The 14,131-nt window shown below is 47.4% G+C and overlaps 1 protein-coding gene across 2 annotated transcripts in view; it reads left to right on the forward strand.

Annotated features, from left to right (window-relative positions):
- Window positions 1-904: 904 nt before the first annotated feature.
- PRKRIP1 (PRKR interacting protein 1) overlaps window positions 905-14,131 on the forward strand; it is a 37,399-nt gene continuing 24,172 nt past the window's right edge. The window contains exons 1-5 of one of the 2 annotated variants that reach the window (XM_033192595.1): window positions 905-1,680; window positions 2,687-2,798; window positions 5,082-5,644; window positions 6,690-6,768; window positions 8,260-8,360. In XM_033192595.1, the coding sequence (XP_033048486.1) occupies window positions 5,372-5,644; window positions 6,690-6,768; window positions 8,260-8,360 (453 nt within the window). In that variant the 5' untranslated portion in view covers window positions 905-1,680; window positions 2,687-2,798; window positions 5,082-5,371. The remainder of the gene's footprint in view (window positions 1,681-2,686; window positions 2,799-5,081; window positions 5,645-6,689; window positions 6,769-8,259; window positions 8,361-14,131) is intronic. The other variant, XM_033192596.1, reaches the window with a different exon arrangement.

The following is a 14,131-nucleotide window of genomic DNA, read 5'->3' on the forward strand; positions in this document are numbered from 1 at the left end:
CGAGGACAGCCTGGTCAACATGGCGAAACCCTGTGTCTACTAAAAATACAAAAATTGGTTGGGCATGGTGACGGGTGCCTGTAATCCCAGCTACTTGGGAGGCTGAGGCAGGAGAATCGCTGGAACCTGGGAGGTGGAGGTTGCAGTGAGTCAAATCGCACCATTGCACTCCAGCCTGGGTGACAAGAGAGAAACTCCATCTCAAAAAAAAAAAAAAAAAAAAAAAACAGGAAAATTAGCTGAGTGTGGTGGCACCAGGCTGTGGTCTTAGCTACTCAGGAGTCCAAGGCTGAAGAATTGCTTGAGGCCAGCCTGGGCAACACAGCAATACCCTATGTCTACAAAAAAATGTGAAAAATTAGCTGGGCATGGTGGTGTGTGTCTGTAGTCCTAGCTTTTCCAGACACTGAGGCGGGAGGATCCCTTGAGCCCAGGAGTTCAAGGCTGCAGTGAGCTCTCCAACCTGGTGACAGAGTGAGACCTCGTCTATTGAGAAATATATATCTGCTGATAAATATGTCCACAGTTTAGACCACACTTAGACACTGAAGTTATTACCAGCTCCTTCATATGCACATGCCTTAACTCTCTCTTGCCTTCGTGCGTTCCTTCACTTCATTCATTCGCTTAACTTCCATCCAGCAGATATCTGCCAAGCACCAGCTCTGTGCCAGACACTGAAGTTGGGGGTGCCAAGGACACCTTTACCAACCGGACAGACACTGCCCCGCACTCCTGGCTCTGTGGCTTTCCTAGGAGCCCATGTCCCTCCAGCAAATGTTTCTTTTATTTTTATTTTTAGTTATTTATTTATTTTGAGACAGTCTTGCTCTGTTGCCCAGACTGGAGTGCAAAGGCGTGATCTTAGCTCACTGCAACCTCTGCCTCCTGGGTTTAAGCAATTCTCCAGCCTCAGCCTCCCAAGTAGCTGGGATTACAGGTGTGCACCACCATGCCTCGCTAATTTTTATATTTCTACAAAATACAAAAGTCCATGGCCCCGCATGTTCGTTTAGTAAGTGTCCATTTATTGATTGCGTCTTTATTCACTCTTTCTCTTAATGTCCTTATTCATTCGTTCATCCATCCCTTGCTCATCTCACTGACACATCCATTCAGTCTTCATATATGTTTTCATTCCTTTATTCTCCAAGCATCTTGGAAGTACCCACTCTACACCACGCCAGGGTTAGATGCTGGGATTCTGGCCCAGCCCACCACCCTGCCAAGCCCATGGGGACACAGATGGTGAGGACATAGTGGTAACTACTTCAGCAGTTATTGGGATTCAGAGCTGGGGGAGTACCAAGAAGGGAGCAATTCACTTCCTGGAGGTGGGGGGTGGGAGGGGCAATCTGAGAAGACTTCTTGGAGGAAGTAGCATTTTGGCCAAGTTGAGAAGCCTGTGTGAGAGTTCTCTAGGGAGGAAAAGATGCTTTATTTTGTAGACAAAAGTCTTTGTTCTGTGGAGTGTTTGGAGAAAAGTGAGATACTGGTTGCTAACGTGTGTGGTGCTGGGTGAGTTTGTGTGCCTGGCCCCACCCAGGTCAAGCCATCCCCAGGTTCCAATGACAGACCTGGGCCACAAAGGATCCTCAATTCCACCCTGAGCTCCTAGAAAACCACCCACTATCAGGCAGCCAGGAATGACCTTTGGAGAACAAACATGTCACCCTCCAGGTACCATCCACTTGTCCACCTATTCATCCCCCTGGGGACTCAGTGGGAGGACAACCCTGTCCTTAGGAGCCCGTGTCCCTCCAGCAAGTGTTTCTTTTATTTTTATTTATTTATTTATTTTGAGACAGAGTCTTGCTCTATTGCCCAGGCTGGAGTGCAAAGGCGTGATCTTAGCTCACTGCAACCTCTGCCTCCCGGGTTCAAGCAATTCTCCAGCCCCAACCTCCCGAGTAGCTGGGATTACAGGTGTGCACCACCATGCCTTGCTAATTTTTGTATTTCTAGTAGAGACGGGGTTTCACCATGTTGGCCAGACTGGTCTCAAACTCCTGACCTCAGGTGATCCGCCCACCTCGGCCTCCCAAAAGTGCTGGAAGCCACCATGCCCGGCTGGAATTCTTTAAGTAAGAGGCACGATTAAATATTACAAGAGCACAGAAGAATGGCTATTTTCTTTGTATGACTAAAGCCTCGGGGTTAGCAGGTATATTGTCAGCGAGGTAATGGTGTAGGGTTTTGTGGTCAGTGGGACAAGAGGAGGAAAAAGGGAAAGGATGTGAAGGAGAAGGTCTGTCCAGTTCCTGTTCTGTTTCCCCAGGAGCCGGCCAGACATTCACAGTTGGGTCTTGGTGTTCTCTTGTCAAACAAAAGTAATTTCCAGGACACCAACATCACACAAGACCATTCCATGATCGCAAAAGCCTGGTGTGGTGGCTCACGCCTGTAATCCCAGCACTTTGGGAGGCCGAGGCAGGTGGATTGCTTGAGGTCGGGAGTTCAAGACCAGCCTGACCAACATAGAGAAACCCCATCTCTACTAAAAATACAAAATTAGCTGGGGTGGTGGTGAATACCTGTAATCCCAGTTACACGGGAGGCTGAGGCAGGAGAATCGCTTGAACCTGGGAGGCGGAGATTGCGGTGAGCGGAGATCATGCCATTGCACTCCAGCCGGAGCAAATAGAGCGAAACTCTGTCTCAAAAAAAAAAAAAAAAAAAAATCCAGAGACTGGCCTTAAGAGATCCAAATATCAAATGAAGCTTGCAGAGTGTCCCACCTCGGGAAGGAATGCTGAACAATTTATTGACACCCTTGTTGCCACCAGCCAGACTACCAGGTGAGTCATTACTCAAGATAACCATCGCAACCAGATATGCGACCTGCATACCCTCACGCTCTTTGCCCAGCCCAGCCTGCATACCCTACCCCGATGTCAATTCCCATGCTTTGTCTAATAAAAAAAAGTCCTGGCCGGGCACGGTGGCTCACGCCTGTAATCCCAGAACTTTGGGAGGCCGAGGCGGACGGACCACAAGGTCAGGAGATTGAGACCATCCTGGCCAACATGGTGAAACCCTGTCTCTACTAAAAGACAAAAAATTAGCTGGGCGTGGTGGCGTGCACCTGTAGTCCCAGCTACTCGGGAGGCTCAGGCAGGAGAATTTCTAGAACCTGGGAGGCAGAAGTTGCAGTGAGCCGAGTTCACACCACTGCACTCCAGCCTGGTGACAGAGCAAGACTCTGTCACACACACACACACACACACACACACACACAATTCCCACTGGTTTTTCCACAAATCAGCTGGAGGATCCCTTCACTTCTGCTGCCGTCGTCTCCCCTGCACTCAAGCACAAGCTCTGAAATAAATGCCTTGTCTGGGAAATCTGCTTGGACCCCTATTAAGTTTCATTACAAGTGGAGCCAAAGAGCCTGTGGTCTGTAACCCCAAATGTATGTGAGCAACAGCTTTTCTCTTTCTCGCTCTCTTTTTTTTGAAACGGAGTCTTGCTGTCGCCCAGGCTGGAGTGCAGTGGCAGGATCTCGGCTCATAGCAACCTCCATCTCCCAGTGTCAAGCTATTCTCCTGTCTCAGCCTCCGGAATAGCTGGGATTACAAGCACACACCATTGCACCTGGCTAATTTTTGTATTTTTAATAGAGATGGAGTTTCACCATGTCAGCCATGCTGGTCTCGAACTCCTGACTTCAAGTGATCCGCCCATCTCGGCCTCTCAAAATGTTGGGATTACAGTTTTGAGCCACCATGCTGGGCCTTTTCTCTTTCTCAATGTCAACTAAACAAAAAATCAGGCTTTTAAAAAATTAAGGTTAGTTTTTTTCAATCTTACTGAGGACTGTAACCAGGCAAAGTATTTCACAAAGTTTGTTAAACTGCTCCAAAACAGTTTCAGCACACATTTTATATTTATATACGGTTTATATACAAATATTTATATACAGTTGTTGGTGCCCTGCATGTGCTCAGAAGTTATATCTGTCCGGGCGTGGTGGCTCATGCCTGTAATCCCAGCACTTTGGGAGGCCGAGGTGGGCGGATCACCTGAGATCAGGAGTTCAAGACCAGCCTGGCCAACATGGTGACTCTGTCACTACTAAAAATGCAATAATTAGCCGGGCATGGTGGGGCGTGCCTGTAATCCCAGCTACTTCGGAGACTGAAGCAGGAGGATCGCTTGAACCCGGGAGGCTGAGGCTGCAGTGAGCCGAGATTGCACCACTGTGCTCTAGCCTGGGCAACAGAGTGAGACTCTGTCTCGAAAAAAAAAAAAAAAAAGTTTTATCTAATGTGCTCAGAAGTTACAATAGAGCAAAATTTCATCAAGGCTTGTGTGTGAGGGTTTATCTAGTTATAGATTATAGAGGCTTGGCTGGGCATGGTGACTCACGCCTATAATTTCAGCACTTTGGGAGGCCCAGGCAGGAGGATCACTTGAGCCCAGGAGTTCAAGACCAGCCTGGGCACCACAGCAACACCTTGTCTCTGCAAAAAATAAAAATAAAAAAATTAACTGGGCATGGTGGCATGCGCCTATAGTCTCAGCTACTCGGGAGGCTGAGGTGGGAGGAGTGCCTGAACCCGGGAGTTCAAGGCCACAGTGAGCTATGATCGAGTCCCTGCATTCCAACCTGGGCAACGAAGCGAGATCCCGTCTCTAAAACAAAAACAAAAAAACAAAAAACAAAAAACAAAAAAAAAGTTATAGAAGCATAATCATTAATACTGTCAGAGATTATGTACAGGAAGAGGCAAGGGCTAGGATCATTGAACTTGTCTTTTCCAAAAATGCAGTGATTGGCAAGAAAGGTGGGAACCTGTTTTCTCTCTCTCCCTCCCCCTAGTTTATTGTTCAGGGCGTTATTGGAGAGGGCTGCGCTCAGTCACGAGTCAGGGCCTTTGTGAAATCCTGCTTGCAAGCAGAATGAACAGACATGGTTCCTTAGGTTTACTACTTTGTCTCACACTACGAAAGGGTCATTCACTGGCAGAGGTGTGTTTACTGGGGGACAGGCATAGAGTAATTCGAGGGGGACAAAGGAGACAGGTCCCAGTCTTCAGGGAGCTCAGTGACATGTTTGCGCTGTCTTATGTAAACAGGAGATTGTCAGAAATGGAGGAGGGGGGACCAGACCCAAGGAAGCGCCCGGACAAAAGCGGGAGGCGAGGAGTGCTGATGGAGAGGAGGTGCCGAGAGCATCAGCAGGGCTGCTCGGTGGCACGAAGTCGCCCGCGGGGACAAGAGAAGTCGGCTAGGGCCAGGTTACTCAGGCACAGAGGGCCACCTCCCTCCAGGGACGTGAGCATCCAGCTGCACTGATTTGTTGTTCAGGAACAGGAAATGAAACCCCGCAGCTTTGATTACAATAACCCACGTCAGCCTCGGGCTCATGAATATTCAGCAGGCTGCTTCCGGCTCGCAACCCCGCCTCCGTCCCCCTCTGCGGAGACTGCGTATGCGTCGCCGGCGCGCGGCTCTGTCGTCATACTTGCGCGCCGCCGCCGCTGCCGCTCCCCAGGGAAACTGGAAGGCTGGCATGGCGAGCTCCGCCGCCTCCTCAGTGCGACCGCCGAGGCCCAAGAAAGAGCCGCAGACGCTCGTCATCCCCAAGAATGCCGCGGAGGAGCAGAAGCTTAAGCTGGAGCGGCTCATGAAGAACCCGGTGAGACGAGGCCTACCCCCTTCCTCTGCAGCGCCTCTGGGTTCCCGCAGGTCCACCTTCTCTACCTCTAAATTCAGAAACTTGGTATCCGACCCTCCCAGAACAGTCTTTGGGGAAGAGGAGGAGGAGGCTCTCCCGGAGATAAGTGAACTTCCCATCCTTGTGTGAGAGCCCAGCTTGAATGAAAGTGCGGTGGAGCGGCTTCCCGTGCTCTAAGACCCCTTCTGGTTTAACTTCCTGTGAACAAAAAGCGTTAGACTGAAAAGGTAGAATTTGTGGGTTAGCAAAAATGTATTTTCTAAACAACGCTGATCGTTAGAGAGTGGCCGAGGCGTTTGGAGCGAGTCATTCCTCTCCCGCCCACACCCCCTCCAGGCCTCGGTCCCCTCAATCATAAAAACAATTGAACGGGAACGTCCTTTATACCTTTAACTAGAAAAGCTTGACTCTTTTCCCGTAGTAGTGTTAAAGTTGGCGATTTCTAGCTGGAAACTATGGCTTAGGTTTCTCAGTTCTGCTCTGGAAAGTGTAACCCTGGGAAGGTGTGGACTGTGTTATACCCAAGAGTACATAGGATGAATAAAGCCACGACAGAGGGAAGAACACAAAATCACCTCTGTGTCCAAGCAGCAAAGCAGTCCTGCTTCATTAGTCGATTAAAATTCTTTGACCATAAGAAATGTAACGAGGTGGGCGCTGTGGCTCCTGCCTGTAATCTCAGCGCTTTGGGTTGCTAGGCGGGAGAATGGCCTGAGGCCAAGAAGGAGTTCAAGACCAGCCTGAGCAACATAGCAGGTCCCTGTCTCTACAAAAATAAAAAAATTGCCTGGCATGGTGGTGCACGCCTGTGAGTCCTAGCTACTCTGGAGACTGAAGCGGGAGGATCACTTGAGCCCAGGAGTTCAAGGCTGCAATGAGCTATGATTGCACCACTGCACTCCAGCCTGAGGGACAGAGCAAGAAGCTGTCTCTAAAAAGAGAGAAAGAGATGTAATTTTGTTAGCAGATTTATACTTAGAAATGCTTTCATGTTTAAATGTTGCAGGACAAAGCAGTTCCAATTCCGGAGAAAATGAGTGAATGGGCACCTCGACCTCCCCCAGAATTTGTCCGAGATGTAATGGGTAATGTTTGTGTGTGTGTGTAAATATAATGTTTTAAGGTAGCTCTAAAAGCCCTGTAGTTAGTATTTGTTAAATCTCTGGTGAGGGAAAATGTTTACATGTTCATTGTTTTGCTTTTACAATGATGGGAATATAGTTGCTTTTATTTGTTCATTTGACATCAGTGAATTTAGCTTAAGGGTTATAGTTGCTTATGGTTTGGTACTATACAATTTTTTCCTGCACTGTTGCTTTTTTTTTTTTCTTCTTCTTTTGGAGACAGAGTCTCACTCTGTCACCCAGGCTGGTTTGCAGTGACACCATCTCGGCTCACTGCTACCTCCGCCTCCCAGGTTCAAGCAATTCTCCTGCCTCAGCCTCCTGAGTAGCTGGGACTACAGGCCCGTCCCACCATGCCTGACTATCAGTAGAGACTGGGTTTCACTATGTTGGCCAGGCTGGTCTTGAACTGCCGACCTCAGGTGATCTGCCTGCCTTGGCCTCCCAGAGTGCTAGCACTACAGCTGTGAGCCACTGTGCCCAGCCATCTCCTGCATTATTCTTAATAACGCTTGTGGGTTTTTTTGTAAATAAAAATAGTTTTATTATTTTGTTGGATCATAAATTAACATATCTACAGGCGTACCATGGAGATAGTGTGGGTTTAGTTCCAGGCAACCTAGTTAAAGTGAATGTCTCAATAAAGGGAATCATATAAATTCTTTAGTTTCCTAGTATACATAGAAGTTTTCTTTATACTCTACTGTACTTTAATGTGCAGTAGCATTATGTCCTTAAAAAGCAATGTAGGCCGGGCGTGGTGGCTCATGCCTGTAATCTCAGCACTTTAGGAGGCTGAGGCAGGAGAACTGCTCGAGTTTGAGACGAGCCTGGGCAACATAGGAATACCTCATCTCTACTAAAAATGTAAAAATTAGCCAGGCATAGTGGTACACGCCTATGGTCCCAGCTACTTGGGAGGCTGAGGCAGGAGGATCACTTGAGCCCAGGAGGTCGAGACCCAATGAGCTGTGATTGCGTCACTGCACTCCAACTTGGGTGACAGATCAAGACCCTGTCTCAAAAAAAAAAAAAAAAAAAAAGAAACTTAAAACACTTATACAAAAATATGATTGTTCTACATATACTACTTTGTGAGCACCGTATTTTCATTTAATGTATCATAGATGTCTTTTCAGCTCACTGGAAATCTAGCATGTCAAATGTGAAATCATGGAGGAGGTGAGAAAGTCACTTAACCACAGTCTGCCCCTCCTGATACTAAATTTGAGTGGGATTTTTAGTGACTTCACATTCAACATGTATATAACAAGTAATTAATGATATCTACAATATGCCAGGTACTGAGCCAGTTCTGTATACAGTGGGGAGAAAGGAAGGCATGGTCCCTTCCACGACTTCCACTGTTGATTTCTTTAGTCCCCTCCGATTAAGGGTGACCTGTGTTGGTAGCTGAATTTCATCTAGAACTGTGGACTGTCCTGGCTACAGGTTCAAGTGCTGGGGCTGGCAGTGGAGAGTTCCACGTGTACAGACATCTGCGCCGGAGAGAATACCAGCGACAGGACTACATGGATGCCATGGCTGAGAAGGTCAGTGAGCCAGAAGGCTGGCTGAGCCCCCATGTTTGGGCAGTGTGCATGTACTGCCTTTAGGAGAAAAACATTTGAGGAGGCCAGGCATGGTGGCTCACGGCTATAATCCCAGCACTTTGGAAGGCCGAGGCAGGGGATCACCTGAGGTCAGGAGTTCGAGACCAACCTGACCAACATGGAGAAGCCCTGTCTCTACTAAAAATACAAAATTAGCCAGGCGCATGCTTGTAATCCCAGCTACTCGGGAGGCTGAGGCAGGAGAATCGCTTGAACCCAAGAGGCGAAGGTTGCAGTGAGCCAAGATCGTGCCATTTTCTCTCCAGCCTGGGCAACAAGAGTGAAACTCTGTCTTAAAAACAAAACAAAACAAAACAAAACAAACAAAAGAAAAAAGGATTTGAGGAAGAATAGATACTCTGGTTGTGGCTGGTGTGAGGTCTGCCTTCTACGGACAGCACAGCACGCAGAGTCCAGGTAAACCCTCAGTCAGAATCAACATAGCAAGATCCTTACACTAGATAAGGGATAGAGAGTGAGAGTCTTCTTCGTGTATGTATGGAAGGGCACAGCTGAGACCCCTTTTCCCTCTAGGCCATTTGCCATGTGATAGAACAGCAAATGGGATCCCCACACCATTTAAGTTGTTACTTCTCTCTGTCATCCTCCATCTTCTCCCTCTTAACTGAATGCTTAGATGGAGTTAGCTGTGCATTGGATGTGAACAGCAGCTTGCTTTCACAACTGTGAAAGTGCATATAGTATCTGCCTTTTTGAACATTTGAGCTTCCTGGCTCTGGAGCTGGCATTTCTTTGTGACAGGTGTCAAATAATAGACTATTTTAAGATTATTATTAATCTGTAATAATTATAGGTTATTTGAGAATTGCTTCAGAAACCATATTTTGCGGGAGGGGTTGTTTTTAGAGACAGGTTGTCACTCTGTCACGCATGCTGGAGTGAAATGGCGCAATCTCAGTTCACTGCAACCTCCGCCTCCTGGGTTCAAGCGATTCTCCTACCTCAGCCTCCCAAGTAGCTGGGATTACAGGCGTGTGCCACCACGCCTGGCTAATTTTGTATTTTTAGTAGAGATGGTGTCTCACCATGTTGGCCAGGCTGGTCTCGAAATCCTGACCTCAAGTGATCCACCCACCTTGGCCTCCCAGAGTGCTGGGATTACAGGCATGAGCCACTGTGCCTGGCCCCCAAAAGCAGATTTTTTTCTAACTCAATTTTGGCCATTCCAATAAATTCTTACTTATTTTCTTCTGTATCCTGGCTGTCTCTTTGGTTTAAATTTTCCGTAATGTTTTATTTTGAAAAATTCAAACAGAAAAGTTAAAAGAATTATGCAACACTTATATCCACTCCCCCTTGACCTAACAATTCCTGTTGTGCTGGATTTTCTTTATCACACACCTATCGATCTATCCATACCTCTGTTGGTATGCATTGTATTATGTCTTCCCAGCAGTCCTGTTTCCAAGCCTCATTTTCCTCATCTATAAAATGGGGAAAATTATAATTCCTCCCTTCCAGAGCTCTACTCATACCTCTATTCCTCCCATCAATTCATTGGGTTTTTTGTTTGTTTGTTTGTTTTGGTGCATTTCCAAGTACGCTGCAAACATCAGGACGTTCCATTCTTGAACATTCAAGCACGCACATTATTAAATAGGGTTTCATGTTTGTGTATGCTTTTCTTTTTCCTTTTAAAGTAGTATCTGGCCAGGCATGGTGGCTCACGCCTGTAATCCCAGTACTTTGGGAGGCCGAGGCAGGTGGATCACTTGAGGTCAGGAGTTCAAGACCAGCCTGGCCAACATACTGAAACCCCATCTCTACTAAAAATACAAAAAAGTTAGCCAGGCATGGTGGATCGTGCCTGTAGTCCCAGCTCCTCAGGAAGCTGAGGCAGGAGAATCACTTGAATCCAGGAGGTAGAGGTTGCAGTGAGCCAAGATCATGCCACTGCAATCAGCCTGGGCAACAAAAGCTAAACTCCATCTCAAAAAAAAAAATAAAGTTAATATGTACACAGAACCAAATACCCAGATCTCAAGTATACAGTTTGATCACCCCAGAAAGTCCCTTCATACGTCTTTTCCCAGTCAACCGTGACTCCAACCAGACAACCAGTTTTTTTCTCCCACAAACTAATTGTACCTGCTCTAAAACATCATATAAATGGAATTACACAATATGGTCTCTTTTGTGCAAGGCTTCTTTCACCCAGCATGTTTAAAGAATCATCCCAGTTGTTGTACAGATCAGTAGTGTGTTCCTTTTTATGACTAAATACTACAATATTTTATGATTATTTCTTGGTGTCATTTTTTTTTTCTTTTTTTTGAGACAGTCTCACTCTGTCGCCCAGACTGGAGTGCAGGGACGCAATCTAGGCTCACTGCGACTTCCGTCTCTCAGGTTCCAGCGATTCTCCTGCCTCAGCCTCCCGAGTAACTGGGACTACAGTTGCCTGCCACCATGCCCAGCTAATTTTTGTATTTTTAGTAGAGACAGGGTTTCACCATGTTGGCCACACTGGTCTTGAACTCCTGACCTCAGGTAATCCACCCGCCTCGGCCTCCCAAAGTGCTGGGATCACAGGTGTGAGCCACCACCGTGCCAGCCACATGGTGTCATTTTTAAAAGCATTTTACTTTTTCTAGGTAGAAATTCTCTAGAGTCTGATTTATTTTACTACACTACTGCAAAGCAAAATGCTAATGGGTAAAGTGGCTTCCTCTCTGATAAAAAGTAGACGAACGAATATCATTTTAAAACATTTGGGCCGGGGGCGGTGGCTCACATCTGTAATCTCAGCAGTTTGGGAGGCTGAGGCAGGTGGATCACCTGAGGTCAGGAGTTCCAGGCCAGCCTGACCACCATGGTGAAACTCCATCTCTACTAAAAATACAAAAATTAGCTGGGCGTGGTGGCACATGCCTATAATCCCAGCTGCTTGGGAGGCTGAGGCAGGAGAATTGCTTGAACCCGGGAGGTGGAGGTTGTAGTGAGCCGAGATGGTGCCGTTACCCTCCAGCCCTGGCAACAAGAGCAAAACTCTGTCTCAAAAAAAAAAAAGGCCGGGTACAGTGGCTCACGCCTGTAATCCTAGCACTTTGAGAAGCCAAGGAGAGGGGTCACCTGAGGTCAGGAGTTTGAGACCAGCCTGGCCAACATGGTGAAACCTTGTCTCTACTTCAAATACAAAAAATTAGCTGGACATGGTAGTACACACCTATAATCCTAGCTACTCGGGAGGCTGAGGCAAGAGAATCGTTTGAACCCCTGAGGTGGAGATTGCAGTGAGCCGAGATCGTGCCATTGCACTCCAGACTAGGGGACAAGAGCGAGACTTGGTCTCAAAAAAAAAAAAATAAAGCAGTTATTTGAACCTCTGTAAAGTGCCACAAATATATTCTACGAAATAATAAGCACCCTGGCCATACTGAGGAAAGGGACTTTTTTGGGTGCATGTTCTAAAATTAGTAACGCAACAATCCCTCACCTGTATTAGAAGAAGTCAGATGTACATTTGGAAAATCAAAAGGAACCTGCCAAATAACATTTGATTTTTTTTTTTAAGAGACAGTGTCTCACTCTATTGTCTGGGTTGGACCTCAGCCTCCTCTGTAGCTGGGACTAAAGGCACTTTTCTCCTGGGCATTTCTGGAGGAACTTTGGTCTCCAATTAAAAAACGACAGACCAGACAGGTACCACCCAGGTGGCACTTGACACGCCATCATACCCAGTTTTGTTTTGTTTTGTTTTTTGATACTGAGTCTCACTGTCACCCAGGCTGGAGTGCAGTCGCCCAATCTCGGCTCACTACAAGCTCCGCCTCCCGGGTTCATGCCATTTTCCTGCTTCAGCCTTCCGAGTAGCTGGGACTACAGTCACCTGCCACCACACCCAGCTAATTTTTCTGTATTTTTAGTAGAGACGGAGTTTCACCATGTCAGCTAGGATGGTCTCGATCTCCTGACCTCGTGATCTGCCTGCCTCGGCCTCCCAAAGTGCTGGGATTACAGGCGTGAGCCACCGCGCCTGGCCATCACACCCAGCTTTGGTTTTTATTAATAGTAAGACAGGAAGGCCGGTGCAGTGGCTCACACCTGTGATCCCAGCACTTTGAGAGGCCGAGGCAGGCAGATCACTTGAGCTCAGGAGTTTAAGACCAGCCTGGCCGACATGGCAGAACTCCATCTCTACCAAAAATACAAAAATCTGCCGAAAACTCTGTCTCAAAAAAAACAAAAACAAAAATTAATCAGGCGCAGTGGTTACGCCTGTAATCCCAACTACTCGGGAGGCTGACGCAGGAGAATCGCTTGAACCTGGGAGACGGCAGTTGCACTGAGCCAAGTTGTGCTACTGCACTTCAGCCTGGGCGACAGAGTGAGACTCTGTCTGAAAAAGAAGAAGAAAAAGTCCTGCTTTGGGCACAGGATGGGGTCATTGTGCTGGCTGTCGACTGATACTTGCTTGTCCTGTAGTTTTTTTGGCCTCTGGGTGTTGGTGGTTCTTGTTCCTGCCATCTTCTGTTGGTAGCAGTCTCAATCCTAGTGAGAAGTATTAGACAGTTTTTGTCAAAATTCTACCAGGTCACTGCAGTGGGTTTGCCTGTCAAAAATAGTGCTCTGTGTATAGAAGCCATCAAGCTGGGTGCGGTGGCTCACGCCTGTAATCCCAGCACTTTGGGAGGCCAAGGTGGGAGGATCACTTGAGCCCAGGAGTTTGAGCCCAGGCAACATGGCAAGACCCCATCTCTGCGAAGAATACAAAGACTCACCAGATGTGGTGGCACCTGCCTGTAGTCCCAGCTTCTTGGGAGGCTGAGGCGGGAGGATCGCTTGAGCCTGGACAGTCAAGGCTGCAGTGAGCTGTGATCACGCCACTGTACTCTACCCTCAGGGGTTCAAACGATTCTCTTGCCTCAGCCTCCCGAGTAGCTAGGATTATAGGTGTGTATTACCATGTCCAGCTAATTTTTTCTTTCTAGCCTCAGAAAGAAAGAGGGTAGGGGGGACTGAGGGAGGGAAAGGAAAAGAAACTACTATCAGAAACACTTTTATTTTTATAAACTATTTTAGAGGGGAGGACATAGAGCAGGTTGCTGTCTCAAACACTATAAATTAGTCTGAAGTTTTTATATATTGATTCAGGATTCAGAGAAAATACAAAAGAATGTTTCGCAAACCTTGGCCTCCATGCAGATGCAAAGATTCTTGTTTTGAATGGCAAAAGACAGTCTCTTGAGATTTTTTTTAAAAGGCAAGAGCATCCTCATTTTTTAGTGACTGACAGATTACCTCCATCAAAGCCCAGTCCCACTCACCCCTGCTTGAGACATTGCCTCTGCCAGGTGCGGCAGCCAGCCGGGGCCCTGTTTCGTTTACTTGCTGATAAATTCAGCTTCTTCAGCAGCACAGAGTAAGACATTCACAGCTCAGCTTTTTTTTTTTTTTTTTCCTGAGACGGTCTCGCTCTGTCACCCAGGCTGGAGTGTGATCTTGGCTTGCTGCAGCCTCTGCCTCCTGGGTTCAAGCAGTTCTCATATCTCAGCCTCCCGAGTACCTGGGATTACAGACGCCCGCCACCATGCCTGGCTAATTTTTTATTTTTAGTAGAGACGGGATTTCACCATGTTGCCCAGGCTGGTCTCGAACTCTGGACCTCAAGTGATCTGCCCGCCTCAGCCTCCCAGTGTGCTGGGATTACAGGCGTGAGCCACTGCACTCAGCCTTCACAGCTCAGCTTC

This window comes from Trachypithecus francoisi, unplaced genomic scaffold (genome assembly GCF_009764315.1).
Source record: "Trachypithecus francoisi isolate TF-2019V2 unplaced genomic scaffold, Tfra_2.0 Lachesis_group4, whole genome shotgun sequence".
Classification (NCBI taxonomy): domain Eukaryota; kingdom Metazoa; phylum Chordata; class Mammalia; order Primates; family Cercopithecidae; genus Trachypithecus; species Trachypithecus francoisi.